The sequence below is a fragment of the Lampetra planeri genome, chromosome 37, assembly GCF_965212315.1.
Source record: "Lampetra planeri chromosome 37, kcLamPlan1.2.h2, whole genome shotgun sequence".
Lineage (NCBI taxonomy): Eukaryota > Metazoa > Chordata > Hyperoartia > Petromyzontiformes > Petromyzontidae > Lampetra > Lampetra planeri.
The window spans coordinates 5,332,513-5,345,023 of NC_136143.1; the positions used below are offsets into that span (position 1 = coordinate 5,332,513).

The following is a 12,511-nucleotide window of genomic DNA, read 5'->3' on the forward strand; positions in this document are numbered from 1 at the left end:
AATGACTGCAAAAAAATCCCACCGTATGCAGGAATAGCTGTCCACCGAACTTGGTCAAATTCCAATCACTTGAGGGTTAATACATCAAGTTGACTGCCGCGTGGCGAGCGTTTGCGCGACCTCGGCTGTGTGACAGAAGGAAGGCAACGTGAAGGATTCTTCGGTGGGGTGGGTGGCTGGGGGGAGAAGCCCTCTCAGCTGGTCTCGATTGCACAAAGTCCACTGCTCGAGAGATTACCGAATGGATTCTTTTTCTCGTGCCGTCACGATGACAGCACACTTGGAATAAAGCGCGGGGGGGGGGTGGCAGTGGGGGACCCTAAACAAAAATAAATAAAATAATCCACAGTATATGGACTCATTCTTAAGAATGTAAGACTGACTCTTTTCAGTGTTGAATGTTTCAGAATTTCCAGAGTGAAAAACAACAGCTTTATAGATTGCCTCGACATTTTATTTGACATTTAGCCGTTTGATCATTTGGCATTCGGACAAAAAAAAAATCTGTTTAGTGGGGAGAGGGTCCCCCCCCCCCCTTCACCGACTTTAGGGCAAATAAGATTCCTGTTGCAAAGCCACGTGCGCTTTATTTTTCTCCCTGTTCATCAAAATGTGTCAGATTGCAAGCAGGAGAGGGTGGGGGAAGGGGAAATCCACACGCGCACACGATCGAAATGTCTTAGCCCAAGAATGCTCGCTCAAAACAAAGACGTTGTCAAAAGAGCCCCAAATGCAACGTGGCCATGATCCGTCGCAAACTCCACAGATTCTATTTTCATTCCGAGACAAAGTAGCCCCCCCCCTGCCCGCCCACCCCGTGACTGTCAAATCCGTGGAATGCAAACACGCTGTACAGGTGTCGGTCGTTTAAACGTTTAGTTAATACTCGAGCTAAGAATACAAAAAATATATATACGGTTTTAACATAAAAAGGAGCACACTCGATGTGTATACACTACATGAAGTATAAAAACCCAGGCCTGCCTGGGCCTGTGCAGATTAAAGCAGAATGGTCAGAGCGAGCGGTGGATGAGAGTGATTATACATCAGGGAGTGGTTGAAGTAACAGAACACAAGCAACTCGGCGCACGATTCAAACGTGGGCACTCAACAATGACTACTCCCAAGGTATTGTGCCAAGCCCTTTTGTGTGACAATTAGAAAACACAAATTACAGCCATTATACCAACAACAACATCACAAACTAAAGCAATGCCGAATAAAGGCTGGGTCCGGTCATACTACCGGAGTAAAAACCCTATTATTATTTTTCGTCATTTGTTTTTTTTATACTTCCAAAAAAAAAAAGGGGTCCCATAGACATACTCTTCGCCGTGCTGGTCGGTACGGAGGGTTCATATGTCACTCGCCGTTGACGTTAGCCGTGGCCAAACAACCGCCCGTGGGTCGCCGCGTTCATGGCCACGTGCGCAAACTCCCCCACTGCACCACGGGGCCGACAGTCTTCGGATACAATCTCGATTTGAAGCTTTCGTGACTGCAGGAATCCATACCTCGCCTGAAGACGGTCGCTTGTTGTTGCGATCGAAACGTCGTGAGCTATTAATTTTTTTCTACCTACGTGACTTCACCGAAAGAACCAAAAGAGTACGGATTCGGATATACACTGCACTGCCAATGGAGCGGTGGGGGCACAGCGGTGAGCGCGTTGCAGTGCCATCATCACAACGACGACATTCCCACCAACCCACGCTGACCAACGTGGGCGAGTATGGTCTAGCAATTCCCATAATAGCCACGGTGTCGAGGAGACACTGATCCAGCAGTGGATTGAGAAAAAAGGGGCTGTAAAAAATGTATTACCTTCAATTAAATTGTGAAATAACAGCTACTGTTTGCATCGGCTACTGCATGCTACAATCGTGCCCCACCTCTCAACCAATTAACATTTTAACTATGGCAACATCACACACCTCGTGATGTTTTAAAATAAACTCCTTTAAAAAAAATTCAAACAACGGTTTTAGTTTAAAGTGCACTGAAAAGTAAAGAAGTCGATTGGACAACGGGAAGTGGGCGACATCTTGATTACAAGATTTGACCACGACATACAAACAGAGGAATGAAGTTTAATAACTTTTTTCACAACTTCGTTTAACTCACCGTCGACAAGTACGTCAATGATGCGGTGCATGCTCCCACATCAACGCGTGGCGCCTGCTTCTTGAGCGACGCGATTCCAGAGTTTACGGACCGCGGCGTTTTTTGACCGACCCAAATATATATTTAATGAATAAGCCGTCCATACAAAATATTAAATGGCTTTAAAAGAGGCAATTAATTGATTAATTGATGTCGATTTTGACAGAGGCATGCATCGTCACCGGATCCGAGTACGTGTGCAAATTTTTTAATTGATTGGACAACAGGAAGTAGACTAACTTTTGATTACAAGATTTGACCACGACACAGCTTTCAAGTTAAATAAAACCGTTGCAATGAAAAAACGTCCCTGTTATCCACCTTGGGATACAGCGACGATGATGTCAACGTGGAGTCCTCGCGTGGATTAAAAAAAAAACTCTCCGGCTCAGCAAGTTTTGACAAGGCAAGCCACCCCAGGTGTGAACCTACTGGAAGGTTGTTTCTCCCCCCCCCCCCCATACCATTCACAGCAGACGTATTGAACGCGCGACACTGTTCAAGACTTTCGTGGTGAAAATATCGGCCTGCCCCACGTTCTGTAGTAACATCTCTCACACGTGCACACGTGTGTATATATACGTACGTACCTCTATCGATCTACTGCTGGATGAGGACCGGGGTGAAATCACTGGTTATTGCATTGCTCTACGAAATGGACGGGGGGGTGTTGGAATCTAACTGGCAACCTCTACATTGCAAGGCCGTCGTGCGAACCCCATTGCCACCGTGCTCAGCGTTACCGACAAATCGCCTTCGCCCATCGTCGATGCACAGCTGCACGAGAGGAGCGGGGATGTCCACACGCCGTTCCAGTCACGGAGGGCTTCTTTGACCATTCTTAACGGTGCCTCTCAATGGCGGGTTGGTAGTAGAAGACCAAATATAGAGACTCATCTACTTACGCACATTCGACTTACGAACTTTCAGAGATACGAACAAACTTGTCCGTATGTCCAGTTGCCTGTTGGGACCGAGTTCAACCGCCGCGCAATAGCTGCTGGTGGTGGCATCTACATCTACAGAACATTAAATACCAGTGGTATCTACATCAGCAGAACGTGGATAACCAGTGGCATCTACATCTGCACCACTTGAAGAACCAGCGGCATCTACATCTGCAGAACGTAGATAACCAGTGGCATCTACATCTGCACCACGAAGAACCAGCGGCATCTACATCTGCAGAACATGAAAAACCAGTGGCATCTACAGGAGATTATACAATGTTTAAAGCTATTCTTCGTGGTTAGTGTACATGCCGTACAACATTTTTTGGAATCGACAGGAGTAAAGTTAAACTTACGAACAAGTCTACTTATGAACAGATCTCTGGAACTTAACTCGTTCGCTGTATCCCCCCCCGCCCCCCTCCGCCCTCGGCACATGCAAATAAACTTTTTAAAATTCAAAACCTTCATTTTTGAACATCTGCCTTTTTTACGGAACCACGATGTACAACTTTCAACCACTCTCTACAGTTCTTCAGGCCATGGGCCCCAAACATCGTCCTATTAAATAGCAGTGCTGTTGTTATAAGTCAGTGTTAACAACGGTGTAATGAGTTGTTCAATTGTGCTTGAACGGGACTGGGCAAACATCGCTTCACCGATTTTTCTTGGCAAGTTTTCAGCTTGTAACTTATTAAAACAAAACAAACTAAAGAGGGAAAAATCCCCACCCCCACTCCTCTCCAAACATATTTACAAAGCCACTCCCCTCTCTTAATGGTGACCCGTAAATATTTGTTATGTAAGTTTACAGCCGTTCCTTTGTAGCCCAAGTCTCCCATGAATCTGAGGGGACCGTCCATCGCCAAGTGTCCAGGGATTGGTAAAGGAGCACTTAAGGCTATAAAAAAAAAATTAACCCGTAAAAACAAAGTTTTTCACTATAAATCCTTTATATGCGTGGCGGCTAGAGTACTCTCGTCCTCTGGCTTGAGATGGCTGCCACCTATGGGTCAGATGATTGCCTGCCACCATTAAGCAATTGGTAATTAAATATAAAACAAATTTTCCTAAAAATTGTAAAATTTTGGGGAAAAAATTTCACAAAAAGAAATTGTCACGCACAACGAGTCTGTGTGGAAAATGTCAGCTCGATTGGATCAAGGGAAGTGGGTTAAAAAACGACCGAAAGATTTGCACGGTCGTAAGCACACAAGCAAGCAAGCAAGTGAACTTAATATAAAGGATTTAAAAATGACTGCGTTTGGGTCAAATTTTTTTTTGTTTAGCAAAGCAAACGGAATTTTTTTCATTCTCCGAGTGTTACTTGATGAGCTTCCGATATTAGGAAGCCACCGAGTTAAGAGCCGCATGGCTCACAGGGTTATACCTAGTAAATGAAACTGAAAATGAAATCATCTAGACCAGTGGTGGTTCTTAGCCTGGGGTGCATGCACCTACTGGGGGTGCGAGATGCCCTTTCAGGCACGCAAGTACAACTACTTTGTTTCAAACCTAATTATTTAATGAACATTATTCATTTTTTTACTATTGAAAACCAAAACGAGTGCAAGGCTGCAGTAAAGGTTAAGAACCGCCAATGCGGATTGCAAAAAACGATTTTTCCTGAGAACGGCTTTCTTCTTCTTGGTTCTTTTGGTAATGTCACGTAGAAGGGAAGTAATAAAATAATAAAAATAAAACATAATAAAATAATTCTCACGACGTTTCGGCCACAACGCAAGCAGCCGTCCTCAGGTGAAGAACAGGTCTGTCGAGGCTGTCTTCTCGAAACGTCGTGAGAATTATGTTATTATGTTTTATTTTTATTATTTTATTACTTCCCTTCTACGTGACTTTACCGAAAGAACCAAGAAGATGAATCCCTGCAGTCACGAAAGCGTTAAATCGAAATTTAACGGCTTTCTTGTTTAGGAGTTTGCTGTCCTTCGCCCCGCAACCTCCGATCAGCGCGGTTGGCTACGTACGGTACGAAAGAAGTTCTACATGCATTCAAACAATACAGACTCCAGGCACGTGCACAGTTCGTGGCACCTCTGTGCAAGCAAAGCCACAGGGCCCGCACGAAGCTCGCTCAAAACGATCCCTGGACTCGTGACAAACAAACAAAGAATCGGGAAAACCAAACATCAGCTCAAAATTCAAATACTCAAACACTCGCGCGCCAATTAATGTCACGTGAAAACAAACAAAGGGCAATCATCTCTCTTCATCCGTACCGCATCCATTTCTCTCTTCTCTCGTCTCACTACATCTCTATTGTCCGTGTCTCTCATCTCACTACAGCTCGAGATCTTATTTCTCTCCTTCTTGCTGCCATTGTTCTCAAGTTGCTCTGGGGTCGGGGGGGGCCCAGGTCTCCCTCCTCCACTTCCGGTTGTGAATGACCCCCCCCCCCCCTTAATCCCAGCCACTTTCATGTCCCTGCTCAAGTTAGCTTTCCCATTCATCTTCACTCTTCCGCTCCTCCCCCTAATCTGTGTTTTAAAAAAAAAAAACCTCTCCATCTGTATCTCTTGTCTACATCGCTTTTGTCATCCTACTGGGAGTTTATGAATCAAGAGGGGCTGTAGGGAGTGGGGGGGCACAAACATAATTGCTGCTTTGGGCCCCCAATGGGCCAGCTCCTCCACAAAAATGCACCGCCATCATCATCCCGAGAAATGCCGAAACGCAAACAAATACTCTCCACTGTGAGACTCCTCCCCCCGATCCGTTTTGATGCCAAGGTCGCGTTGTTGGCGGATCGTATTATCCGCAATAACAACTGCCGTTCGCTATGAAAGGTCACGGATAATAGGACGACTTCCAGGTGACTCGTCCATTCCCTCCTTGACTGCTACTCTGTCATTCGTCCGGGACACGGGCCGTCACAGAGTTAGTGGGGAGGACGCTGAAGGCAGCGTGACGACGTCTCTCCAAAAAAAGAGCTGAACAACTCATCGTATTTCTCCAGGATAAAGAACGATTCTGATGCTGAAAAAAAAACCTCATGAGGATTTTTTATTTTCCCCAATCCTTGCTCGTTAAACTACTGCCGATGTCATATCCGCGCTCAAGGACAAATACAGGGGGCCTCCACAGGTCACGAGAAAGGACCTCAGGCGTTTGCCCTCGGATATCTCTTGCCTGGGTTACTCTCCAACACAACGCATGCGGTTTAAACACGTAGGCTTTCGCGACCAATATTATTCACAATCAAGGTGCTTGTTGGGTTTCGCTGGATGTAATCACCAGCGAAACGTCGTACTCTAAATTGTAAATGTTGTGGATTTACTCTCCAACATACCGTTTGGCTGAAGTTGTAACTAACTGGCGCGTCGTTTACGTGACAAACCTTACTGGCCGTGTCGGGTGGTGAAGGGTTAAGACACATTTATTCTCACGTGATCTAACCCAAAACCCTTTATCACAATGCGTGCCACACTGCGTCGCTAAATTTCCGAACGGACATGATGTTCATAGCGCCATCGGGATAACATTTGCGGGTGGTGGTGGCCTGGCACAAGCGTCGTGGCGACGTCACCGCCACTTAGTGGCGAATGGCGGTTGTTGTTGTTGGTGGCGACAAGATACCCCCATTTGGGCGGCGATATTGAGAGTTCCTTTTCAAGGACTCTAAGGTCACGGGAGGGGTGGGGGTTGGGGTCAGAGTGTGTACCGTCACCCCCCCCCCCCCCATTGCTTCCACCACCCTGGGACTCGGTAGAGCCAGGGTGTGGCCTGGATGATCGCCCATTGAACCGCAACGGGACACGGCAAATCCCTCCCTCCTCCTCCTAGTCCACAGCCTTGCGAGAGGGGCCAGCTGCCCCGCTCATTAAAAGCTTACACGCCTTCATTACAGCTGGGGGAGGGGGGGGTCACTACTTTTAAGCCCTAACATGTGAGTGGAATGAAGAGACATGGGCACAAAACCGCAAATTTCACGTTGCCAGCGTCGCGACCAGATTTTGAAGAAGAAAAAGCGTCAGGGATGTACAGTTGTGTCCTCGGGATATATTCTGACCGACCGCCCGTCCCAAGCATTTTTTTCTAGAAGGAAAAATAAAGAATACATGCGGTGCCATTTAATTGTGCAGTTCTTATACAATGGTGGATTATTACATCGCAGTATTGTGAGATGTGGCAGAGGCCTTCATCCAGCAGTGGGTTGACCATGGATGATGATGCTGGCATTGTACAGTTTGATCCATGTATAGATGCCCCACGAATTACTTATCAAAAAATGTGCTTTGGTATGATGAAAGAGATGGCTCGAAAGCTTTAGAGTTATAAGTGATTTTACACGTATGTTGGCTTCAAATAAAATGTTGATTTCTCTCCTCATTGTTTTATAGTGGGGTGTCTATAAATGGATCGCCCAGTCTCGTTACATATTTATTGAGGGGGAATGGGGGGGCAGTTTGCCATCTGGCCAACGAACATGAAACAAAAAAAATCAATTTTATTGCCAACAAAAATAAATCCTGGATTTTCTTTTTATTTTGTCCAAAGGGAAAAAGGAAGATAAAAGTCAAAACAAAAATAAATAAACTAAACAAGTACGTACTCGGTGCAAGGGGTTAATGAAGAGTCACTTAAACTGTGGTTTGTGATTGTTGTGGAAATTGCAGTTTATTGACAGGTCCATTATTCGAGTCCCCAGAGTGGGCTTTATCCTGCAGATCGTTGAGAAGGGCTCCCATCGGGGACCCAGTTCAACTCCGTGAACATCTGCGCCCCTACCCAATAAAACCCTCTGGGTGGATGGGGGGGGTGGATGGGGGGGTGGGGGTCCTCTTGAGGGGGGGGGGGTCCTCACACTCATCAACTCCTTGGCAAAAACACGGCAATCAAAAATACACACCGTGAGCATCTCAGTAGCGCGTTTGGTGTAACAAGTTAAACCCAGCGATACTGAAAATATACACATTATACTGGTAGGAACCTCCTGGTTACACCAGCCCACAGGGGATTATTGTGTCCGTCCGTCCGTCGTGCATCCAAAAATGGGAGGGGTGGGGCTGGGTGAAGAGGGAAGGGTGGGGAGGGGCTGGTCACCCAGTGGTGCCCTTATAAAACGCAACGTTTAACCCACTCACGCCGGCATGTGCCCGCCCTCACAGTCGGCCATATTTGCGGAATACACCACGCCGCCGTTGACCCTGGCCATTGACCGAGCAACCCAACGTTCCTACCAGCTCCCTCCGCAGGAATGTGTTTATATGATTGACAGGTCACTGACAAAACCCACTTGTGTGAGAGCGCATTGCGATATGGGGCATGCCCTCCTTCGTCGTGGGAACTTGCGAGTCACCAGCCTTCTTCATCAGCCATGGCTCCTTGCTGGCTCGGCATCCCCTCCTCCTTCCCCTTACCCCCCATCAGTCTCGTCGTTCTCAACCTCTGTGGCGTGTCATAATTATCCACCCAGCACCAACTGCGCACGAGCAAATGTAGATCGCGTCATCTTCTCGGCGGGCAAGTTCCATTCATTTGGCTGCCACTCCCGTCAGCTTTAGCTGCACTTTAATCACCTGCACTCGTGTTCCCGTAGATAACAGGTCGCCCCGTGGCCAGCAGCATTATCTCCGCTCGATACCACATGCACCTCCGTCTAAAATGGACAAACTGAGCAGCTGCACTTGACTCACCAAGTCGCAACTCCCCCCCGTGGCTAGACCCACCTTGGACCTCTATGCCCATGGCCAGGTTGATCTGCACTTGGTATACGCAGGGCCATCCATAGGCGGGAAAATCCCACTCCGTGGGGCCCCCGACGCCTTCAAAACTAACCCGAAAGTATTAACATCCGATACTGTGACGTCGAAGCGCGCCCCCCCCCCCCCCAAAGCACGGGGCCCGGGTCGGTCGCCTCAATTCGCAATGCCCTAGGGACAACAACAACAACCGCCATTCGCCACTAAGTGGCGGTGACGTCACCACGACGCTTGTGCCAGGCCATGTGCACCCTGAGGCCACGTGAAGTGTCGAACGCCCGCTGGCAGGAGGTCACGGGGCAGACCCAGGTGCCACGGGTCGACTGACCGAGATGATCGAGATGACTGGCTGATGCACCACCTGTGCCCCCTACTGTGCCAACTTGCTGTGCTTTAGCCACCCGGCGCTCCGCTCGTTGTTGTGAGCGTCGCTCCTCCGCCCTCCGTTGTTGTTGGAGGGCGACTGCCTCCAACTGCCCAGTAGCGTCCTTCACGAGCCTCCTCCACTGAGGCCGATCTTGACACCGCTGGTACCAGTCATCGGCAAGTCCACTCAGCTCCACGTCCTCCTGTACCACATCACTCCATCTCTTCTCTAGCCCGTGCCGCGCCCGTTTAGCCCCCTCGATCCGGCCGAACAAAAGCTGTTTAGGCATGCGATGGCTGGGCATGCGGGCTACATGACCCAGCCAACGCAGCCTTGCCTGCCGGAGGAGCTCACTGATGGGACTTTGCCCAGATCTTTCAAGGACTTGTGAGCTCCTCACACAATCCAGCCTGGTTAAACCCATGATGGATCGTAGGCAGGCCAGCCTAAATGTTTCCAACCGGCGAAGATGCTCCACTAGGGGGGTCCACGTTTCGCAAGCGTAGAGAAGGGAGGGAATGACCGTGGCCGAGAAGACCTGAAGCTTCGTGCGGAGCGACAGACCAGGTAGCTTCCACACAGCGTTACGCAACCGATGAAAAGATATTGCCGCTCGACTGATTCGGAGTGAGACCTCTGCTGATAAACTGGAGCCGGTCATAAGCACACTGCCCAGGTATGGGAAACTCTCCACTCTCTCCACAACTGCCCCATAACCGATTGGGAGTTGTGGGGGTGGAGTGCCCGATGGTACAAAATACCCAGGCAGGTGCTTAGTTTTGGTGGGGCTGATGGTAAGGCCCCACCTCTTAGTGGCACGCTCCAGTCTCAGCAGCAGCGTCTCCAACTCCTCTTCTGAATGAGCAGCTATTACCAAATCATCGGCATACATAACGTGGTTGACCAATAGGGAGCCATCCCTTGATCGCACCCGGGCGTCGATCAGCCTCCCATTATATCTGTACCAAATGGTAATTCCCCCGGTACAGCTATTGAAGGCTTCACGAACTACGCAGTCGAAATAGATGTTAAATAATGTGGGAGCCAGAGAACATCCCTGTCGCACCCCAAGGTGTACAGGGAAAGGCTCCGACTCCCGGCCACGTAGTTTTACCCGGGCCCGCTCACCATCATGAAGGTCCTTAATGATCGTGAGCAGAGGGTCAGGGACTCCGAAAGCACGAAGAACAACCCAGAGCCCAGTCCTACTGATGGTATCATAGGCCTTGACCAGGTCAATAAAGCAGAGATGTAGGTCTTTTTGGAATTCCCTACACCTCTGCTGTAGCAGACGGACAGAAAATATGGCATCTGTGCAGGACCGCCCTTTCCTGAAACCGCATTGGGGCTCCGCAAGCCTCTCCTCAGCGTGCCTAGCAAGGCGATGTTGAATAATCCTTGCCAGGACCTTACCCGGCACACTGAGGAGTGAGATGCCCCTAGGGACGGCTCCGGGTACACAAACACACATTATTATTATTGCCGTCGCGGTGTATACGGTATGCGACCCTGTGGTTGTCTGCCAAATACTTTTGAAAGTCTTATGCAACTCTCGGTACGGATGTTCCCAGACCTTGCTTTATCACCATGCCTAGGACCTCCATGGCCTGCCCTGGAGTCGGCTTCACTAAAGAAACCTTACATTTTTCACTTGTGGCTATCACCATAATATTAACCCATAGCTCCAACCCCTACGCCTGCCAGATTCACCTGTCACCCCCTTGCCCAGGTTACAAAGGCCACAGTCGACACAGTGACCACGTGCCCATGTCCGTGCGTTTTGTCGCCGTAACGTGGCGCCGACGTTGCCCGGCTAAAAAAATAAAAACAATTATCCTGCACCGTATCCATGCCGCAGCCGTGATGTAGGCGCGCGACTTAAACCCATGACCGACAGACCCCACACTGCCTCCCCATACACTAACCACGCTCACCTGCCCCCTCTGCACACCTGTACACAACATTCTTACCCACCCCCATGGCTAAGACAGAGAGAGAGCCTCGGATGGACAGACGAGCAGAGACACTCTGCCTGCGTTCGATCCACGTGCGCATTCGACTTACCTGCGCTGGCGCACACGCGCCGATAGTCCTCGCAGCAGTCGCCAGTGTCTGCGCACGCCGCGTCGCAGTAGCAGCGAGCCCCGCGCTTCTCGTAGCCAAAGCAGTCGGGGTTCCGCTCGGAACAACAGCGCGGGACCCAACGCCCGGCACAACCGGAGGCTGATGACGAGGAGGATGATGATGAGGATGATGATGATGATGAAGGCAGCCTCGCCTGCACCACGACACGACCACGACCACCACCACCACCTCCTACACGCGACCAGGAGCGAGCTGCTTCGCTCGGAGATGGCACCAGCAGAACCATCATCATCATCAGCCGCAGCAGCATCATCAGCAGCAGCTGCATTGTGAGATGATAGCTCTCTTAAGCCGCCTCTTCCTCTCTGCGCGGCTGCGCTCGGAGTTGAAAGCAATTAAGGCGAGGGAGGGAGACTCTGTCGGTTGCAATTGCTCAACTGGATAAGTCTCGTACAATACCCTCGTTAAAATATATTTATTTTTAAAATATATATATTGACTGTACAGTGTTCACCTGTGTCATGAACAGAATAGGCTGTCCTGTAGGTGAGCTGACGTGGGAATGGAGGCAACACGTGTGTTCGCCTTTCCCTTGATAACGATGGTGTTGCTGCTGCTGATGCTGGCGTTGTTGTTGATGATAGTGCTGTTGATGATGATGATTCAATGACTGAGCGAGGGTCGACCCAGGTCCTATCGTCGTCACCCACGGTGATGGTCTTGTGTAGTGGTTTGAACCAAATCAGTCCCTTTAAAGCGGTGGGGAGGGGCTGCGTGGGTGGGGTATGCTAATCCGCTATATAATTATATATGGTTCTCGATGGGCCACTGGACCACATTGCCTCTACGGGAGAGAATGAGCGGTGCACTGAGTGGCTTGCGTTTGGATGAAGTTCGTAATAGATGGGCGGGCGGAGGATGCGAATCTACGCAACGGTGTCCATGTTGATTTGAAGCTTTCGTGACTGCAGAAATCCATACTCTTTGGTTCTTTCGGTAAAGTCACGTAGGTAGAAAAATAATAGATCACGACGTTTCGATCGCCACAACAAGCGACCGTCTTCAGGTGGGACAACCACAGCAACTGCTGAAGTATTTCGATTTAAAGCTTTCGTGACTGCAGGGATTCCTCTTCTTGGTTCTTTCGGTAAAGTCACGTAGAAGGGAAGTAATAAAATAATAACAATAAAACATAAAATATTTTATTATGTTTTATTTTTATT

At 49.0% G+C, this 12,511-nt stretch overlaps 1 protein-coding gene across 1 annotated transcript in view; it reads right to left on the bottom strand.

Moving 5' to 3' along the window:
• LOC144730959 (somatomedin-B and thrombospondin type-1 domain-containing protein-like) overlaps positions 1-12,010 on the bottom strand; it is a 37,227-nt gene extending 25,217 nt beyond the window's left edge. Inside the window, exon 1 of the mRNA XM_078611848.1 lies at positions 11,268-12,010. Within this exon, the coding sequence (XP_078467974.1) occupies positions 11,268-11,616 (349 nt within the window). The 5' untranslated portion in view covers positions 11,617-12,010. The remainder of the gene's footprint in view (positions 1-11,267) is intronic.
• Positions 12,011-12,511: the final 501 nt, after the last annotated feature.